Source organism: Carcharodon carcharias, chromosome 1 (genome assembly GCF_017639515.1).
Source record: "Carcharodon carcharias isolate sCarCar2 chromosome 1, sCarCar2.pri, whole genome shotgun sequence".
NCBI classification, from domain to species: domain Eukaryota; kingdom Metazoa; phylum Chordata; class Chondrichthyes; order Lamniformes; family Lamnidae; genus Carcharodon; species Carcharodon carcharias.
The window spans coordinates 114,966,768-114,988,987 of record NC_054467.1 but is presented as its reverse complement, the minus strand read 5'-3'; the positions used below and the strand labels follow the sequence as shown (position 1 = coordinate 114,988,987).

The 22,220-nt window shown below is 41.0% G+C and overlaps 1 protein-coding gene across 8 annotated transcripts in view; it reads left to right on the top strand.

Annotated features, from left to right (window-relative positions):
• Positions 1-22,220, top strand: part of LOC121280429 (LIM domain-binding protein 2) — a 330,324-nt gene that overhangs the window by 89,367 nt on the left and 218,737 nt on the right. For all 8 annotated transcript variants that reach the window (XM_041192706.1, XM_041192886.1, XM_041192969.1 and 5 more), the window contains exon 2: positions 14,086-14,188. In XM_041192706.1, the coding sequence (XP_041048640.1) occupies positions 14,086-14,188 (103 nt within the window). The remainder of the gene's footprint in view (positions 1-14,085; positions 14,189-22,220) is intronic.

Sequence of the window (22,220 nt, the reverse complement as noted above, 5' to 3'; positions counted from 1 at the left end):
ATTTGTAAGTTACTATATAAAAGAGGATGCTTAAATCATAAATACAGCATGTTACCATGTGTGGCAAGTGATACTCTGCACTACAAAATGTAGCATTTCATAATGAATACCATACAATGCATTCCTAAATAGTTAAGCAGCTGTATTTATTTTATTTATATTTATTTATCCTAGAACTCACTCAGAAAAACTTTAATTTTTTAAAATCTCCAACAATAATTGAAATCTGAAGGAATGAGATGCCACACTTGTAAAGGTTAATTTTCAGTGCCAGAGAGGTTGATTGGCAATAATTAAAACTTATCACACTGAAAATTCATTTATCCTTCAATGGCTAAGCCATAACTTTTTCTGGCATATTTAGGGGGCATCTATCATCATGTGAGTACAGCAACTTCACCCCCTTCCAAGTGCTTCTGTGCTGCTTCTCTTGGCCAGATACTGGTGTAAAGAAACCTTGGAGGAACAGGGCAACTCAGATAGCAGCTTCCTGATTTCCATATTAAACTGCATATATGCGAACACCAAGGCCAGAATTTTCCTGTCATCGATTTGGGACCGGGGCCCACTCGCTGACGGGAAAATGACACGGGATGACGTCGGGAGGAAACCCTGACGTCATTCCGGTCCCTTTAAATTTTCAGAAAGGCGGGCGGACAGCCTTAATTGGCCTGCCCACTCAAAATGGCGACGGGCTTTGTTTCGGCGGCAGGGGTCGGCTGTCCACCCGTTGCCAAGCTGGTGGAGCCCACCTGCCCATCAAAGGCAAAATTCTGCCCCAAGTTACTCTTTAATAATGGCAAGTGCCGATATACTCACCATTATTTCTATTGCAAAATCAAGACCAATGTCATGACTAATTTGACTCATAACCCTTCTGACTTTTCTGCATCTCCAAACAAAATAGGTTTGCCAAGCATTTTTCACAAAGAAGCATCCCTTTCAATATCTTGGTATATCCTGATATTATTGGAAAGGAACATGTGAAAATGCATTTCAATTTGTTTACCTTCTGACTGAGTGATAGTTCAGGATTAAATATATAAAGTGGTATAGTACTAAGCTAACCAGGATGATCATGGATCTGAGTTAGCTAATCTCTGTTCATTGATGTGCCCTGATGTGCCCTGCAGGCTAAGGAGGATAAAAATTAATCAGTGTCTTAACTAGATCCTTTTGGAAAATTGCATAGATATACATACATCACATGTTGTGGATGCACATAGGATTGGTGTTGGATGGGATACCTTTCATGGAATAAGAGCATACCAATGCTCATTTTCTAAATTCACTTATAGTACATTAAAATCTAGAGCAAATATTGGCCGTTCAGATCGTTAAGCCTCTTAATTTCACAGTCCATACAGAATTATTCTATTATGGATTTTCCTCCATCACAACTTGTTGATTCCCTCCCTTATAACTTTCATTTTTATAGTGCCTTTCACAATCTCAGAACATTCCATAGTGCTTCGTAGCCAATTAATCTTTTTACAAGCATAGTCAGTGTTATAATGAGGGGAAATGTGGCAGATAATCTGTGCATATCAATGCCCCAGAAAAAGCAATGAAATGAACAAGCAGATAATCTGTTTTTGATTATGTTGGTTGAGGGATAAAATCTTCTTCTGTTATTTGAATAGTGCATTGGATCTTTTACGTCTACCTGATAGGACAATAGATGGTGCTTCTGATCAGGCAGCACTACCAGAAAGTGTTAGTAAAAATTGCTCAAGTCTCTGGTTTGGGACTTGAACCCATAATCTTCTGATTCAACGGCATGAATAGTACCACTGAGCCAAGGCCAACATCAATAATAGCAAAAAATTGCAGGTGCTGGAAATCCAAAACAAAAACAAAAATACCTGGAAAAACTCAGCAGGTCTGGCAGCATCTGCGGAGAGGAACACAGTTAACATTTTGAGTCCAAATGACCCTTCAACAGAACTAAATAAAAATAGAAGAGAGGTGAAATATAAGCTGGTTTAAGGGGGGGTGGGACAAGTAGAGCTGGATAGAGGCCAGTGATAGGTGGAGATAACCAAAAGATGTCATAGACAAAAGGACAAAGAGGTGTTGAAGGTGATAATATTATCTAAGGAATAAGGAATTATCTAAGGAATTTCTACCCTGAATAGAGCAGGCCGACTTCTATTGAGGGATACTGAATGGACCAAGCCTGGCTCTATGCTGAGGAATCCTGCACAGAACAGGCCTGGCTTCTGCTAATTGAGGGATACTGAATTGTGCAGGCCGGCTTCTGCTGAGGGATGCTGAACAGAGAAGCCCAGCTTTTGCTTTGCTCATCAGAATTAAATTTCCATCGAGTCCTAAAACAGGTGTAAATGTAATCAATTACATAGTCCTGCCTTAGGCAGTCACTGGGGACACCTGATATATGCTTGAGCTAATATTTGATCAGACATCTTCTGAATATCCTTGGGACATTGCTTTCCAAAATTGGAACACCTTCGGTCTGCCCGCAAACATTACCTAGACCTCCCTGTCGCTTGCCATTTCAATACTCCACCCTGCTCTCATGCCCACATGTCCATACTTGGCCTGCTGCATTGTTCCAGTGAAGCTCAACACAAACTGGAGGAACAACACCTCATCTTCCGACTAGGCACTTTACAGCCTTCCGGACTGAATACTGAGTTCAACAATTTTAGATCATGAACTCTCTCCTCCATCCCCACCCTCTTTCCGATCCCCCCCGTTTTTTTTCCAATAATTTATATAGATTTTTCTTTTCCCACTTATTTCCATTATTTTTAAATGTATTTCCATCCATTGTTTTATCTCTACCTTTTAGCCTTTCTCGATTCCTTCACCCCACCCCACCCCCACTAGGGCTAGCTGTACCTTGCTTGTCCTGCTTTCTACCCTTAATTAACACATTCCTTAGATAAAATCACCATCTTCAACACCTCTTTGTCCTTTTGTCTGTGACATTTTTTGATTACCTCTATCCAGCTTTACTTGTTCCCCCCCCCGCACTTAAACCAGCTTATATTTCACCTCTCTTCTATTTTTACTTAGTTCTGTTGAAGGGTCATTTGGACTCAAAATGTTAACTGTGTTCCTCTCCGCAGATGCTGCCAGACCTGCTGAGTTTTTCCAGGTATTTTTGTTTTTGTTTTCCAACATCGATAATAGTTTTTTTTTCTCTCTGACTTTCCCTGTAAAGAATAAAGAATTTCCATTTTTGCTAAGCACTGAAGAACTACCAGCACCTGTGGAGCTGCATCCCAGTAAGAATCAACATCTGCAGGGCAAGGAAAATTTAATTTTGATGGGTCACAGAAATTTACAAAGAATTACTGACCAAGGTCAAATGGTTCTACGTAGTTGACTAAAATAAAATTATCCCACTAAGTCAGTTATCCTCATACAAATCTACTTGCTACAAGTAACAGGGTTGTTAGGTTTCTGAATGACTCGCCCTCACTGGACGCTTGTAGCTATACATTCATTGACCAAGACAGTTTTGGGTAGAGGGTGAAAAACAAGAGAACTGCAGTGATGTCTCATCATGATGTTTGTAAGTTCAGTTAGTAATTTGTATTGTACATAAACCATTTTAGTGAGTGGTTTGTACATTACCATTATTAAAAAATAATTGTGATTTATGGTGGTGGAGTTCATGGGATTTTTAAAAACTGAAATATAACAATAAAGACTGCAAAGAAGAGCAAGTTAACACTTCAGCTCAAGAGATGTTGCAGTGTCATGTCCAGGAAAGTTGTTCATCCATTACTCTTGATTAATCTTTCCATGAGTTTGTTTTATCTAGGCAATCACTTTCCAAAAGTTATTCATTTGACGTGATAGGATGCAGTGTAAAGATAGTTTTTGTTCAACTGTGACAGTGTGAAATTAATCACCTCGCTCAATCTGTTGTGGTTTATAAGACTTTAGTAAACAATTAAACACACTTAGGGCTGACTTTTTCGGTCATCGGGCTCACGTGACTGGCGGGCCTGGGAGCAGCCGGGAAATGGACCCCTGACTGCAATCAGCCCCCGACTGCGATTTCACGCTGGCTGGCCAATTAGCAGCCAGCCAGCTTGAAACACACGCTGAAAAGCTCAGCGCTGCCAGGGTGGGGTGGAAAGAGGGCAGGTGATGACATTACAACAGGCATGGGTGAGTGCTGCAAGAGAGCTCCCTGAAGGCCTCAGGTTGCTGCAGACCCATGAATAATGAAGTAAAGCTCTAAAAAGCTGCAAAAAATGCCCATGCATCACAATCAAGCACCTGAAAGCATACCTCTAAAAATGCTGCCCCTGATATTTATTTTTACTTTATTTCCTAACGGAGATTTCATCCTGCCCTTGGATGAGGTTTGATGAAAAATGTAAAGACTGCCTGGCCAATACACCCGTCCACAACTGTAAGGATGGATGGGCCATGAAAATCGCAGATAATTGCGCCGTTAATGGGCTTAATTGCTCTTTTAATTGTCAGCAGGCGCGCTTCCGACTTTTGTGCTTGCTCACCAAGTGAAATATCGTGCAAGATGATGTCAGCACGCTCGCACAACACCATCTTGTGCGATTTTATGCCCGGTCGGGTCAGATGTGCGTATGCCCACAGGACATAAAATTCTACCCTTAATTTTTGTGGTGGCATTGCCAGAGCAGTATTTTAACATCAGTGGGGGAAAGTTTCCTCCATGTGCTAGATGTAATAAAAACATAAATATGTTTTATGATTTTGCTACAATTCATGCACAGAAGAAATGTTCACTTAGCATGCTTCTGTATTATAGCAAATCATTGTTTGTTTTGCTGTCATTTGTGATAAATTGCAAAAAGTGTTTGACAAGCTACACATTGTAAAATACTCAGATAAGGCACTTGGGTGACACAGCAGGAAACACTGCAGTAACTAAGTTGATCCAACATAATTGAGGCCCTTGATGTAAAACTAAGTTGATCTAAAATAATTGGGCTGGACTTTGCAGTCAGTGGCTAACAAATGGCGCCAGCCATTCATTACACTTGCACTTGCCTAAAGATTTTTGGAAAGGATTTTGGATTGGAACTTAGTATAAATTAGAGAGTTAAAAATCACAGCGACCTTTCTAGGGGATCTGGCACCTCTGTGAACAAGGCAAGCAATTGTGCATTGCGTTAATCAATCAGATTGAAGAATTGTTAATGAAATGTCAAAACATTTAATTTCGTGTCAAATCAGGTACAGTGTTATGATGTGGCAGATGATGTATGCCAGGTGGACCAAATCCACAAGGGAAACTTGGTCGCACTATCACAACGGTTTTGCAATTTGTATTTATTACGAGAATATTTGTGCACTGAATTAAGTACTAATGAGCCCACCAGGACCTTTAGAGATTTTAACAATTAAACTAAAATATTTATTAACAAAATATAAAAGATTTCAAGTGCATACATAAGACTATAATCACTTACTATAATAATAACTCCTAAAATTCCCAAATAGCTTGACCTCCAGTTACAGTCCCTTTTAAGGCAACAGTCCAAAATAGATTTTAGATTTAAAGCAGAATCAGCAAGTTAACACAATACGCACTTGACAGTGGAATTCCAAATGGCTTTACCCCAACTTCAGTTTTGTCATACAGCAGACTTATGCACAAATGCTGGATGCTTCATTAAGGCTATATCACACATGCCTGCTAGATCTCACTTGGCCTTCTGCCACATAGACTTTCATTCTCCTTTATCTATGTTTCTTTCTTTTTAATATATAAATTCCATTTTTCCATGGGCAGGATTTTGCCCTTGGCAGGGGTGCTCGGGGGGGGGCGGTTGGGAAGGCAACCACCACCCGCAATCGGCACCGCACCGTGATTTTACATGGGCGGGCCAATTAAGGCCTGTCCAGCGTGGAATATGACCAGCAGCGCTTAGTGCAGCCTTTGCGGATTGGGGGAGGAGGGCTGCCAGCACGTGAAAGAGCTCTTCAATCTCCCTGAAGTACAGAGCTGCCTCAGGGGGATGAAGCACTGTTTAAAAAAAAACTAATGAATGTAATAAAAATGTCACAAAACATGTCCCTTCATGTGACCCTGTCACGTGAGCAGGGACATGTTTTTTATTCAAGTGTAAAATTTTGAATTAATTTTTATTTGCTTTAGGAAACCTCATCCCGCCCGAGGAAGAGGTTTCCTAAAAATTAAAAAGGCCGCTTGGCCTTTTTGCCTGCCTGTCAAACGTTAGGTTGAACAGGCAGTGAAAAATACAGCAAAATTGTTAACTTAATGGCCTTAATAGGCCTTTTACGGGCACGCTGTCGCTTCCAGCATGCGCTCGCCGACCAAACTATCGTGAGAGTGCGCATTGACGTTGGCACACTCAGCTGATGCCGAGCAAAAAATCCTGCCCCACATGTCTTTCAAATTGTATCTTCCACATAATATAAAAACTTTCATGTTGCTAATATATTGTCAGTAACTTTTGGGAAAAATAAACACATTCCTTAGCCTTGTTTATCTGGATAGTTGCAAAAAGACTAACATCTCTTTGAAATCCAAATATCCCTTCATTTATCTAAAAATGCAAATTCCCTTCACACCTTATATGCTAAGCCAGCATCCATATTTACTCATTAGCACTTAACTTCTTTGATGTTTCCAAGCTTGCAGTCTCCTTGACTCCAAATGTAATGAAATCACACACAAACCTAGCCATACTTGCCCCCATAAACCTACTTCACAATAAACCAGAAAAGTATTATGAAAATTATTATACTTCCATTACAACAGGTAGAGAATGATTGAATTTATTTGGAGGGATAAAAGGACAGAAAAGGTTTAAATAATTTTTTAAAATCTTCAACAATAATTAAAATCTGAATGAATCAGAACATATAAAAGTAACATTTCTGGACCCAGAGAGGTCGCTTGGAAAAAATTAAGACATAACACTTCATTAAATGGTTACTTATACTGGAATGGACAAGCCCTGTCTTTTTCTGCTGTGTTTAGTTTCTATCTTTGAGGAAACGTCATGTTGTTCAATACACTTGAATAATTAGTCTGTTGGTGGGATATCACTATTGCACAGCTTTTGAAGGGGGAGGGCATCATGGACAGCACCTTCCTGACTTTTGTGCTTAACTGTGTGTGTGCACGGCTGCCAGAAGCTGCTGTATAATTTCCACATTAACAACAATGAGCGCTGTTAGTCTCACCCTTATTTTGACCCCAAAATCTGGCCCATTGTTCAGGTGGCAAACTCCCAGAGGATTTATCAAAGTGCCTCAAATGCTGAACCAACAGTATACAGTGAAAAATGTGAAATGTCTTTGGTATATAGCAAATCCAAAGTCAAACCTCTGAAACTTCTTGTCTTCTCGACATAGGAGTTGAGGGTCATTGGAGACAGGCAGGAAAGTAACGTTAAGGCCGCAATCAGATCAGCCACGATCGTATTGAATGGCAGAGCAGGCTCAATGGGCTGAATGACTTACTGCTGTTCCTATTTCTTATGACCTTATAAACCTGACACCGGATCTGTGGGAGGAATGAAAAAGGTGGGTGAGAGGCAAGGTGAATAATTTCCCCTGAGGAATGAAACATAGGGTTCTGCCATTCCTCCACATGGAGCATTTTCAAATGTTCAGCAGTCAAAGATTTCCAATCCAATGCACAAAAGGGTAAGATGGGTTATTATTTTGCTGTTCAGGTGGCAGATGTGGCCTCGCAGTTATCCATTTCCACTAAAAGCAAGTTGCACATGAAGTGCAGATAAATATCATGCTTCACTTGACTTTCAGCAGTATGCCTTCTGCATTTCTTCTGCTAGTCATTGCATGGAAGAAGGTGATGTATTATATACTTTTAACATTTTTTAAAATAAGAAGCAAGGATAATGTTTCAGTAACATTCATGTTGAAGATTTATATTAGTGAAAATTCAATGACATTGTAAGGAATATGCAATGAGATAACTCGGAGAGTGTTGTGTCCTTTGGAATTAAAGTTACATTGCTGTACAGAGATATTTGAAACTATGAAAGCTTATTAGGAAATGTCACACAATTTAAGTCGATATAATTCTTGAAGTGGTAACATTTTAGCTGTACTAACAGGTTACTATGTAATACTTGTTGAATACTAGATTTTTTTTTACATCCAACAGTGTCAACATCTGTCTTTGTGAATTATACAAAAACTTTCTTGTATTGATGTCAGGGTAGGCTGCATTATCCCCCACCATTCATTCACCGTTTCCATCGTTGTTGGACTATGAATTGACTGTACCTGCTGATTGTTGATTATTTACTGCAGTGCATTCAAAACCTGTGTATTCCTTTCATAAATCCTGGAGGCTGTCTTCCTGTGATCTTTTCTACAAAGTGCCCTGACACATCTGTAAATTATTTTGACAAGGGTGATGTGAAAATCAATACCAATTTATCAGGTGTCATCAACTGGACATTCATGCTAGTTGGCCTGATGTAGGACCTCTTCAACAGCTGTGTAATTGAATAGGGCCGAGGGCACAGAAAGTGCCGATTGCCAACTGACCCTGATAAATATCCTTTCAGCAGGTTTGCTGCAATCATGTTTGGTACGTATACTCAATGCAAAACCACAACTCACTTTATGTTGTTTTTCAGAAGGAGGACCGCTTTCTTGTTCAGTACTTTATCAAGTGCTCTTTACTGTTTTATGTTGTTTTTCTGCTGTTTACCTTGACTACTTATTTCACAGCTATGTTATCAAAAGAGAATTTGGAGCCCAGGCTGAGATTATAACGGCAAAATACACTTGAAGACAATGTTTGGAATGTTTTAAAAAATCTTTGGCTGTTGTCTTGACAGTGATTTGAAGCAAAATTTGTTTCCTTCAGTGTTAGCCGTTTCAATCACTGAATAGTTAAATTTACACATCCGATATTCCATGAAGTCCAGCTCCGTCAAACAAATGATTTAACACTTTGGGTATTATATCACTAAGTCTGCTGACAGTGTTGATCAATGAGTGTGAGAAGAGTTATGAAGGTCTTTCTCAGTTTTAAAGGATACCAGTCAGGTATTCTGCTGTGGTGACATGAGGTTTAGTGTCACTACAGTTAATTATCTCATTATTGGGCAATAAAGCTTTCAACAGTGCTCAAAGAGTGGAATATATTAATTAAGCTAATTAAAGAATTATGGTTGTTAACTGAATGGGTAGTAGCCATGTTGCCTTGACCATCGAGAGAAAAGCAAAATATTGTGATCTGGTACTGTTGCATTATTTAATATCATTGTGACTATTGTAAGTAATGTCATAAAATATATTGGTCACATACTAATTTTCAGATTATAAATTTATCACAGGTATCTCTTTGTGAGGTGGGAATACAATATAACATTATTCTTTCCTGTCGGTACCTTTGCTCTTCCTAGGAACTCTGGATGAGAATGGTTGAGTGAGCCAATGCCACTCTGATAAAATCAAAAAACTGCGGATGCTGGAAATCCAAAACAAAAACAGAATTACCTGGAAAATGCCACTCTGGGCTGGCTGCTGGGAAATGTTTTCTCTCTCTTCCTGTGGGAGGTGCTGAGTTGTCTAATGCTATTCTATTCAGATTGAGAGCCTACTTGTGTTGTTGATCAGGAGCATAGACTGATTTTATAACACGCCATGGCCTCACTTTATTCAGGAAATAATTGCACTGGATACCATTGACTTCATATTCAATATCAGATTGATAATTGACTCCTACCAATCATGTTTTGTAGATCTTTTCAAATTTTGATGTGGTGAACCATACATTCACAAAACCTAAATGTATTGAAGTGAAAACACTTGCTTGGGTACAATGGCATAACGTCAAAGTTTGCAGATTCCACAAATCTTGGAAAAGTGGTATAAAGTGAGGAGGATGGTAGCAGACATCAGGAGGACATAGCAGATTGCTGAAATGGGTAAATAGTTGCCATTTGGAAATTAATGCCGAGAAATGTGAAATGATACATTTTGGAAAGAAAAATAAGGAGAGATAATGTGAACTAAATAGTACAATTTTAAAGAGAGAGAGTGTAATCAGAGGGACCTGGGGACTCGTGTTCATAAATCTTTGAAGGTGTCAGGACAGGTTCATGAAGCTGTTCGAAAAGCATGTGGGATCCATGGTTTACATGTAGAACACAAAAACCATGAAGTTATATTAAACCTTTATAAATCACGGAATGGACCTCAGGCTGTATTGTGTGCAATTCTGGGCACCACATTTTAGAAAGGATGTCAAGGCCTTATAGAGAATGCAAAGGAGACTTACCGGAATGGTACTGGGGCTGAGGGGTTTCACTTATCAGGAGAATCTAGAGAAGTTGAGATTATTCCCTTTAGAGCGGAGAAGGTTAAGGGGTGCACAATATTATTTACGTATTTTGTGGTTGCATGCTAGTCATGGCACAGTGTCATGGTGTAGCCTGAACAACACTGATATATGGTGCATTACTTAGATTGCTAATTACATAGCGAGATCTGAACCAACTTTGGGGCATTTTCATTACATAATTACTTTAATTGAGGAATCATACTGCACAACCAGAAGTTATTTTTTCTATCATGCATGTGCTGGAAAAAGCTACCAATAAAGTCCCACTCTCGTGCTCTTTCCCCATAGCTCTGCAAAGTTTTTTCCCTTTATTGTAGAGATCCAGTCCCCTTTTGAAAGTTGTTGTTGCACCTGCATTCTTCTTGTGAGCATTCCAATTCACAACAACTTACTGAGTAAAATAATTTCCCCTGAGATGCGCAATAAAGGGAAAGTTGAACATCTATAATGGATCACTGAGCCAATTTATAGGAATGCGATGTTGATATCAGTTTTCCTTGGAGCAGAGGAGATTGAGGGGGGACATGATTGAGGTGTATAAAATTATGAGGGACATAGATAGGGTAGACAGGAAGGAACTTTTCCTCCTGAAGGGATCAATAACCAGGGGGCATAGATTTAAGGTAAGGGGCAAGTGGTTTAGAGGGGATGTGAGGAAGAATTTTTTCACCCAGAGTGTGTTGGGAATCTGGAACTCACTGCCTGAAAGGGTGATAGAGGCAGAAACCCTCTTAACATTTAAAAAGTATTTGGATGTGCGCTTGTGATGTGATGGCATACAAGGCTGTGGGCCTAGTGCTGGAAAATGGGATTAGAATAGCTGGGTACTTGTTTGACTGGTGCAGACTTGATGGGCTGAAGGGCCTTTTTCTGTGCTGTAGACCTCTGTGACTCTATGACTTCAAGCTCTACAAACATGATGCAAAAATAAGTGTGGCGTAGAATATTTACTCAGGTCATAAGGGTCATAAGTGGATTAGACACTTTGGCTTGAATTTTTAACCAGCTCTGGAGGTAAGTGGGCCCGGAATTTCTCGTCGTTGATTAGCATGGTGGTTTCCCAGCACAATCCCACCTCCAGGCCATTTCCCCGGTGGCTGGGTCAGGGTGGGATGGCTACCTGCTGCTTGTGGTGGGTAGACAAATTAACTAATTAAGACGCCTCTCCTGCACTGACTGGAATTCTCCAACTTCAGCATTTTATTTATGGGATCTGGATTTCAAACTAGCCTAGATTGATGGGATGAAAGTTCAATTTATCTGGAGACTGTAAGAATTTTAAATGATCTTCTCAACCTAGCAGAAGGACGAAGCATGATTCTGCAGGTGGGTTTGCTTAATGCTGACACTGGTTAGCTGAAATTGGAAGGAGTGCCAGTTGAAACTGTTGAAGTACCCCCGCAATTTTGACCAGGAAAATTCACAAATACAGCCATTCTGAGGTAATGACTCAATCATATTAGAGGAACAGCTATAGACCATTTGGCTGATTGAACCTACTTTTCCCCTGGAGCCATATGTGCCACATTGTCACATCTCTTTGTATTTTTTTCCGTAACTTTCACTTCTAAATTGCTTTGTTTGAATTCTAAGATTATAGGACTTATTTTAACCCAACCAACCGGGCAGGGATGGTTGGAGGGCAGGAGTTTGTCCCACATTACTGACATGTTCCTGACCCCCACTATTTCAACTTGTCGAATACCAATCGTAAAGCTGTGTTCCAGTGAAATCATGGGCATGCTTGTGCCGTTTTAACTATGAAGGCTATGCAATCCCCAATCACAAACTTTCTGGTTTCCTCCCAGTTCCTTAGTTAGCTTGCTGGTGACCATTTCCATGGATAAATTCTGGTGACCTGACCTCATGCTTTGCACAATTTTTGACTCTCACCTGCTGGTATTGATGTCATGTTGACTTTGGGAAGGTTTCAATGTCAGGCCATGTTAGTGACACCCGAGAGTTAAAATCCTGCTGACAAAACTGGCCACATCCCCGGATCAAGTTAATGACCGTGGCAGGTTTGCACTCTTTGCACTCGTTTGCAGGCTTTTGAGGAGGCTCTTAAAATTAAGCTTTGTTTTTAGATGCAAAAGCACTTTTTAATGCAAAAAGAATGAAGTTCTTAAAACATTTCTCAATTGTGCTACTACGTGGACAATTTTATGTGTATGATTATGTAAATAAGTTTGAACAGTAACTTGAGCCATAAAATCAATTCGGAAAATTGATGCAGTTTGTGCTTCCAAAGCAAAAACTCTAAATAGATTAAATATCTAGAGGTAGATGTTGTATTTCTCCCTATTACCATAAAATTTCATACACTGTGCTTAGAAAGTTGATGACAATGTTAGTAATGCTGGAGCAGATATCAAATAATGGGACCTGTAAAATAAAAAAAAATAAGCATTACGTTGATAATTTATAGCGATTACACTTTTAAAATATTTGTTTTTGGGATGTGGTTGACCTTGGAACCACTGTATTTTTTGCCCATCCCTAGTAACCCTGAGAAGGTCATGTTGGATGTTTTCCTTGAACTGCTGTTATCCTTGTGGCGATGAAGGTCCCATAATGGTGTTAGGTTAAAGCTACCAGGATATTGAGCCAGTAGTGATAAAGGAACACTGATATACATGCAAGTTAGGTTGGTGTGTGACTTGGGAGCAGAGCTTGGATAGTGTTTCCACAGCATTGCTATTCTTCTCTTCATTGGTAATAGAGGGAGGGAAGGGACAAAGTTGCTATCAAAGTAAATTGCTGATGTGCATCCTGTGGATTGTACATACTGCATCGACTGTGATCAATATTGAGTCGAGTGTTGGGGATATCATTCATTAGAACCATTTTGTCCTAGATTGTGTCAAACATCTTGAGTGTTTTGTAGCTGCACCCTTCAAAGAGAGTCTTTTCAAATCCTTTGCATGTAAAATACCACATTGTGTGCCATGCAGGATTGATTATTGCTTTCCTTCCACTTTCGTTTTTTTTACTTCTGTTCTTCCCTTCACAATTAAGCAGCCTGCGTAGTTCATTGCTCAAGAAGATATGTATGAGCTTGTTTCAGATTTATTTGTGTGCTGGTAAACTTGTCCCCGAGAGGAAATCTAAATTTAGAGAATGGACTTTAATTCAGCCTCCAATTAGAGGGATCAGCACTGTTTTCAGCCTGTATTTTTATGGTTTTTCATTCTGTTATTATTTGTAACTTTTCCCACCGGTTGGTGACATCATCGTTTCCTTCTTCCTGAAGCTATCCTGCTTGTGTGTTTTTGGAATGTGAATCCACCATTGTTGTAAATTGAGAGAATGTGTCTTTGCAGTTGCGATTACCACACTGAGCTCCTGATCTCACCTGTCTCACTGCCACTGGGACAAGTGCAGAGTTATTTCCACCTCCTTTGAAAAATAGTTAATGATTTGGGAGATCTAAAGAGTGGAAACGTTCATCTCCACCACTTTGGTGGTATTCCAACATAACAGATCCGCTCATTATCATACCCACTTTTGTATTCCATTGTTGAAATGAAGATAGGATGAGTTCTATAACAATAAGCACTTCACCAGGTTACCACCCACATATTGAAGATATACCTTTAACTGTGTTATCTCCGAAATGTGAAAAAAATGCAATACTTTAATTTTCAAAATGAATAATCTTCAGATTGAGCATATTCTGTGTACAGTTTTATCTTCTACCTAAATCAGTTGGATGTTCAGCATTGATTGCTCCCTTTTCCAAAATTCTTTGTCCACAGGATAGTGACAACCTGTGGTGGGATGCCTTTGCTACAGAGTTTTTTGAAGATGATGCAACATTAACACTTTCATTCTGCTTGGAAGACGGACCAAAGAGATACAGTAAGAGGCCATTTTATCTGACTTATGATAACTAGTATAAATGTTCTGAATTGTTCTTTGAGATAAGAGATTTGAGGGCAAAGAAAATTTTCCCTAAGTCATTTGATTCACCATCATAATGTTGATCTTGTTGCTCCTGTAAAAGTTCCAGTTGCTTGTTGTTCTCTTTATGTCACATTTATAGTTTTGTTATGCTATTCTGTAATCATGAATGTTAATATGTCAATAAGGAAATTTCTGTCTGTTCCATACAACTTTCAAAATAATTAAGAGTTAAAATAGAAGTAGTTTTTCCATATCAAAATTCAGAAGTGGAAAAACAACCAATGCTTTTAATTTTTTTTATTCACTTAGTGGGTGTAGGCATCACTGGCTAGGCCAACATTTATTGCCCATTTCAAATTTCCCTTGAGAAGGTGGTTGTGAGCTGCCTTCTTGACTGCTGCAGTCAAGTATAAGTACACCCACAGTACTGTTTGGAAGGGAGTTCAAGGATTTTGACCCAATGACAGTGAAGGAACGGTGATATAGTTCCAAGTCAAGATGCTGAGTGCCTTGGAGGGGAACTTTCAGGTTCCCATCTATCTGCTGCTCTTGTCCTTCTAGATGGTAGCGGTTTAGAAGGTGCTGCCTATTGTGCCTTGGTGAGTTGCTGCAGTGCACCTTGTAGATAATAACACGCTGCAGCTATTACCCCGTCGGTGGAAGAGGGAGTGAATGTTTATGGCGGGGGTGCCAATCAAGCACACTGCTTTGCCCTGAATGGTGTTGAGCTTCTTGAGTGTTGTTGGAGCTGCACTCATCCAGGAGTATTCCATCACTCTCCAGACTTGTGCCTTGTAAATGGTGGACAGGCTTTGGGGAGTCAGGAAGTGAGTTACTCACTGCAGAGTACCTAGCCTATGACCTGCTCTTGTAGCCACAGTATTTATTTGGCTAGTCCAGTTCAGCTTCTGGTCAATGATACCCCCCAGGATGTTGATAGTGTGAGATTCAGCAATGGTAATGCCATTGAATGTCAAGGGGCGATGGTTAGATTCCCTCTTGTTGGAGATGGTCATTGCCTGACACTTGTGTGGAGTGACTGTTACTTGCCACTTGTCAGCCCAAGCCTGGATATTGTCCAGGTCTTTCTGCATTTGGACATGGACTTCTTCGGTATCTGAAGAGTTGTGAATGCTGCTGAACATTGTGCAATCATCAGCAAACATCCCCAGTTCTGATCTTATGATGGAAGGAAGTTAGTGGATGAAGCAGCTGAAGATGATTGGGCCTAGACACTACCCTGAGGAACTCCTGTAATGATGTCTAGGAACTGAGATGATTGACCTCCAACCACCACAACCATCTTACTTTGTGCTAAGTATGACTCCAACCAATGATTCTCATTGACCCCAGTTTTGCTCAGGCTCCTTGATGCCACACTCAAGCAAATACGGCCTTGATGTCAATTCACTTCTGGAGTTCAGCTCTTTTGTCCATGTTTGGACCAAGGTTGTAATGAGTTCGGGAGCTGAGTAACCCTGGCTGATCCCAAGCTGGACGTCTGTGAGCAGGTTATTGATCTGCTCAAGCCACGGCTTGATAGCACAGCTGGTGACCCCTTCCATCACTTCACCGATGATGGAGAGTAGATTGATGGGATGGTCATTGGTCAGGTTGGATTTGTCCTGCTTTTTGTGTACAGGATATTCCTGGACAATGTTCCACATTGCTGGGTAGATGCCAGTGTTGTAACTGTACTGGAACAGCTTGGCTAAGGGCACAGCAAGTTCTGGAGCACATCTTCAGTGTAATTGCCAGAATATTGTCAGGCTCCATAGCCTATGCAGTATCCAATGCCTTCAGTCATTTCTTGATATCATGTGGAGTGAATCGAATTGGCTAAAGACTGGCATCTGTGATGCTGGGGGCCTCCGGAGGAGGCCAAGATGGATTATCCACTCGGCACTTCTGGCTGAAGATTGTTGCGAATGCTTCAGCCTTATCTTTTGCACTGACATGCTGGGCTCCACCATCATTGAGAATGGGGATATTTGTGGAGCCTCCTCCTCCAGTGAGTTGTTCAATTGTCCACCACCATTCATGACTGTATGTAGCAGGTCTACAGAGCTTAATTGGACTGGCCATATGAATACTGTTGTTACAGGAAAAGGTCAGAGGCTAGGAATCCTGCGACGAGTAACTCACCCCCTGACTCCCCAAAGTCTGTCCACCATCTACAAGGCACAAGTCAGGAGTGTGATGGAATATTCTCCACTTGCCTGGATGAGTGCAGCTCCAGCAACACTCAAGAAACTTGACATCATCCAGGGACAAAGCAACCCACTTGATTGGCACCCCATCCACCACTGACGAATCGTAGCAACAGTTTGTTACCATCTATAAGATGCACTGCATAAACTCACTAAGGCTCCTCAGTCAGCAACTTTCAAACCCACAACTGCTACCATCTAGAAAGACAATGTCAGCAGATAGATGAGAACACCACCACCTGGAAGTTCCCCTCCAAACCACTCACCATCCTGACTTGGAAATATATCATTGTCCCTTCACTGTTGCTGGGTCAAAATACTGGAACTCCTTCCCCAGCAGCACCTTGGGTGTCTCTACACCACATGGACTATAGCGGTTCAAGAAGGCAGCTCACCACCACCTTCTCAAGGGCAACTAGGGATGTGCAATAAATGCTGGCCCAGCCAGTGAAGCCCACATCCTGCAAATGAATTAAATAAAGATCTGATCCTTTGATTGTGAGTTTGCTTAGCTCTGTCTATCACTTGCTGCTTATGCTATTTGGCATGCAAGTAGTCCTTTGTTGTAGCTTCACCAGATTGACACGTCATGATTAGGCATGCCTTCCTGAACACTTCATTGAGCCAGGGTTGATTCCGTGGCTTGGTGGTAATGGTAGAATGGGGGATATGCCAGGCCGTGAGGTGACAGATTGTGTTTGAGTACAATTCTGCTGCTGCTAATGGCTCACAGTGCCTCATAGTTGCCCAGTTTTGAGTTGCTAGGTCTGTTTGAAATCTATCCCATTTAGCACGATGGTAGTGCCACAGAGCACAATGGAGGATGTCCTCAATGTGAAGAAGGAACTTACACCTCACAAGGACTGTGCGGTGGTCACTCCTACCGATATTGTCATGGGCAGATGCATCTGTAGCAGGCAGATTGGTAAGGATGAGATCAAGTACGTTTTTCCCTCTTGTTGGTTTCTTCACCACCTGCCGCCGACCCTGTCTAGCAGCTATGTTGCTTAGGACTTTGCCAGCTCGGCCTGTGTTGGTCTTACCGAGCCATTCTTGGTGATGCACATTGAAGTTCTCCACCCAGAGTACATTCTACACCCTTGCCAGCCTCAATGCTTCCTCTAAGAGCTGTTCAACATGGAGGAGTACTGATTCGTCAGCTGAGGGGTGCATGGTATGTGAAAATCAGCAATTCATTGCCCATGTTTGGCCAGATGCCATGAGACTGGAGTTAATGTTGAAGCCTCCAAGGGCAACTCCCTCCTGATTGTATACCACTGTGCTGCCACTTGTGCTGAACCTATCTTGCCGATGGCACAGGACATATCCAGGTGATGATGGTGTCTGGGACATGATTTGTAAATTATGATTTCGTGAGTATGACTATGTCTTGACTAGTATGTGGGACATCTCTTCCAATTTTGGCACAAGCCCCCAGATGTTAGTAAGGAGGACTTTGTAGGCGCGACAGGATTGCCCTGTTTTGCTTTTGTTGTTTTCGGTGCCTCAGTCAGGTGGTCCATTCGTTTCATTCCTTTTTATTGACCTTTTAGTAGTTTGATACCACTGACTGGCTTGCTAGACCACTTCAGAGGGTATTTAGAAGTCAGTCACATTGCTGTGGGCCTGGAGTCACATGTTAGTCAAACCAGGTGTTATGGCATAGCAGTTGGTAAATATTGAGTTGTTCAAATTGCAGAGGGAAACTATTTTACGATTTGTATTTATTTCAAGATGCATGCCTTGAATTCAGTAGTAATAAGACCACTGAGTTTTATAGGTTTCTAACAAAACTAAATTAAACCTTTACTAATAATAAAAAATGATTTTAAGCACATACATAGGTTTACAAATTATTAGTATGATAACTCCTAGCTCCCCTAATTAATCTAACTCCCAGTTACACCTTTGTTAAGGCAACAGTAAAACTCATAGGGCAGAATTTTTCCATCGGTGAGCTGGGGGCGGGGCCCGCTTGCAGACCGGAAAATGACGTGAGATGATGTTGGGGGAAACCCCCAATGTCATCCGCCCCATTTAAATATTCAGGAAGGCAGAGGCACAGCACGATCAGTTGTCCGCCCGCCGACCTGGCAATGGCCAATTGAGGCCATTGAAAGGGTATTTAAACCAATTAAAGGCCCTGCCAGTCCAACCTTAAGGTTGATGGGCAGGCCAGGAGCCCCAGCGGGCTTCTGAAAAAAACATGAAACCTCATCCACTGGTGGGATGAAGTTTCGTGTCTGTTTTAAAAAAGTTTAATAAAGTTTTTGTGATATTTATTAACATGTACCATCTCGTGTGACATTGTCACATGAGGGGGACATGTTAATAATTTTTTTATTTTTCTATTTTTAAAGTTTCACACACTGTCAGCGCTCTCCCTGAGGCAGCACTTAGTCTCAGGGAGATGTGCGCTCTTTCACGCGCATGCGCCAAACAGCGCTCTCTGACAGTTGGGGAATCCCTCCACCCCAACACAGGAAGCGCATAGTGCTTCCTGTTGGGCTGGCCTTAATTGGCCCACCCAGTTAAAATGACGGTGGGGCCCGTTTTGGCAGTGGTGATCAGCTGCCCACCTGCCGCCGAGCCGGTGGGGCCTGCCCACCCGCCCATCAAGGACAAAATTCTGCCCATAGATCTTAAAAGACCCAGGTTAAAGTAACACAATATCCTGAACAGTTGACTTCAAGTTGAGTTTTCTTCACTTCATTTCATGTAGTCAGCAACTTGAGGCTTAGAGGCTGGAAGCTTTTCACACTTGTTAGATCTTAGAGTGCCTTTCTCTTACACATAATCTCATCTCCTTTATACAGGTTTCTCCATTTTTAATGTAAACCCATTGCTCCAATAAATCTTTTCAACTCTACTTTTCTGTTAATAAAAAACGTTCATAGTACCAATTTTACCAGTAAGCTTTGGGAAAAATAAACACACTGTTTGTCTTCTTCTGGCTAAGTGTAACATTTCACCACCTCTTTTGAAATTCAGATTACTTAGGTTTATCTAAAAATTTTCCCTTTACACCTCACATTCTAAGACTTCAGCCATGTTTACCTATTTAACATTTCAAACCTAACTCCCTTCTTGATCCACCAAAGCCTTCAGACCAGCTGTCTTTAATTCAGTTAAGTCCCCCTCACTCACATACAGACACACACTGTTCCTACCTTACAATAAATTCCAATAACATGAGAATTATTATATTTTCCTGACACCAGATAAGGACGGCAGAGTTCCTTCCTTAAAAGACACTAGTGAACCAGATGGGTTTTTATGACAATTGACTTTTAATTCCAGATTTTTATTGAATTTAAATTCCACCATCTGCCGTGGTGGGATTTGAACCCGGGTCCTCGGAGCATTCTGGGTCTCTGGATTACTCGTCCAGTGACAATGCCACAGCCTCTAGCAACCAATTAAGTCAAAGCTGCTTTGGGGTTGAACGAGCTTATTTGAAATGTTTAAAAAAAGAAGATGGACAGTCATTGGAATAGATCATTCTCATCTTTTAAGGTGCTAACGTTGGCCGGAATTTTAGGCCAGTGGGATTTTACAGTCCCGCCAAAGTCAGTGGAGTTTAGAGTGGCATTTTAGAGCCTCGTCCCTGCTGCAATGGGGCTGTAAAATTCAGGCCATTATTTCATGAAACCTAAGCAGTTTATGGCTTCTGTTTCAGCCAAATGCCATAGTACTTAATTATTAGTTAACAAAGAAATTTCTGTTCTTAAAAAATATATATTCGTGGTGGCACTACACTTGGGAAGCGATTCTGTGGGCTCACTCTTACATTAAAAGATGAACATCCATACAATTTAGAGAGATTTTGTGGTCACCACGTCCATTTTGCCAGTGTCTATACAGGTGATGAGGTGCTCCAACACCACCCTACCCCCCACCACCACCCCTCCCCCATTCCCCAAACCCCCAACAAACAACTTAAATCAAAACATCCATTCAAACCTGTTGTTGCACAATTGAAAAAGAATTACAAGGGTTTTTGAATTTTTGTTTTGAAACGGCAAATGTATCATTTAACTCTGATTATTGTACTCTCAGCATCTTGTGTCTTTGTACATTATTGAACTTGTAAGTGAATCTTGAACGTATTCACAGTGATCTGATATCAGGGTACCTAGACCTTTGAAAGAGACAGTAAAAAATGGTGACCATCCCACATAATCTTCATTGAGGAAAATACTGCAATTATGGTTTCATTATTAAATCTGGGCATGCTAACCCATACTCAGTATATTCCAAGTTTGTAGGTCATTCAGTCTTCTTATTGCAAAAGCATTGGGGAAAAGCCAACTGTTCACTTGTACTATATCCAATTATCTCCTCAGCCAGAAATAATAATGTTCGGCTGCTGATCACTTGTACACTCTGAAGCATAATTTTTTTTCCCAAAGTGCCAGCAATGTTTTCTGATAACGCAGTGAACAGCATCAAAGTGACTGTTGTTATGTCAAATAATGGCTACAGCAAAGCACAGGGGCAGGAGGTGGAGAAGCAGCATGCATTTGCAAGCTAACTCCATGTCTGCTGTGAGATTGCCATACTACTGGGCTGTCTGACTGGCCTCCAGTCATAGAAATAGCTCAGAGTGGGGAAGGGGCTGGAGAGGGCAGCGCATTTCCAGTACAGAATGTGCATATGCATGCAGCCCGCCATGTTGGACACCTAAGTGCCTGCTTTATGCTTGTAAGCTTGTCTTGTTCTTAATGAATGCTTTGTGTCTATCTTCACAAAAGCGGGGAATGATACAGACATTATAGTTGAGGGAGGAGTGAGAAACATGGGGATGGGATAGGCATAGTGAGAGAGGAAATGTGAAGTGGTTTAGCATCTTTGAAAGTAGATAAATTGCCAGGATTAGCTGAAACGTGTTCCTGACTGCTAATAGATGCAAGGGAGGAAATAGGGGATGCTCTGACCATTTTATAATCCTCCCTGGCTGCATAATGGTGGAATGTGTCATTGTTTTAAAAAGTGAGGAAAGGATAGGCCAAACCTAACGCCTATGGTGGGCAAATTATTGACAGGATCCTGAGACAGAGTATAAATCATCATTTAGAAAGGCACAAGTTCATCAAGGGCAGTCTGCAAGGAATCGTTAAAGGAAGTTCATGCCCGATGAACTTGATTTAATATTTTGAGAAGGTAACAAGTAAGGTTGATATGAATAGCACATTTGATGTGGTCTGTGTGGATTTTAGAAAAGCTTTCCTCAATGTGCCTCATAATGGACTAGCCAAAAAAGTATAAAGGCCCATGGGATCCAAGTGGTAAGTTGGATCCAAAATTGATTCAGAGTCAGGATGGTTAATGGTCAATGGGTGTTTTTGTGACTGCGATGCTGTTTTCAGCCAAGTTCTGCATGTTGGATAGTACTAGGTTCCTTGCTGTTCGTGGCATAGGGTCAGTGATTTAGACTTAAATGTAAGGGATGTGATTAAGGCGTTTGCAATGACACAAAAATTGGCCATATTTGAGAGTGAGGAAGAAAGTGTAGACTGCAGGAAGATATCAACAGACTGGTCAGCTGGCAGAATGCTGCTATGTTTCTAAAATGGATGTGGTGCAAGGCCATTGTGTCGAACACACCTTCAGTGGAAACATAGTGATAAACCATATCCATCATTTTTGAACACGTCAGTCCGCTTTGTGCTAGGTGGGTGGGGGAGGCCAGAAACACTCTCTCCAGTGTGCTTAAAATGTCAGCATTATCACCCATCTGTCTCCAACATCTTACAAAAACAGAAAATTCTGTAACA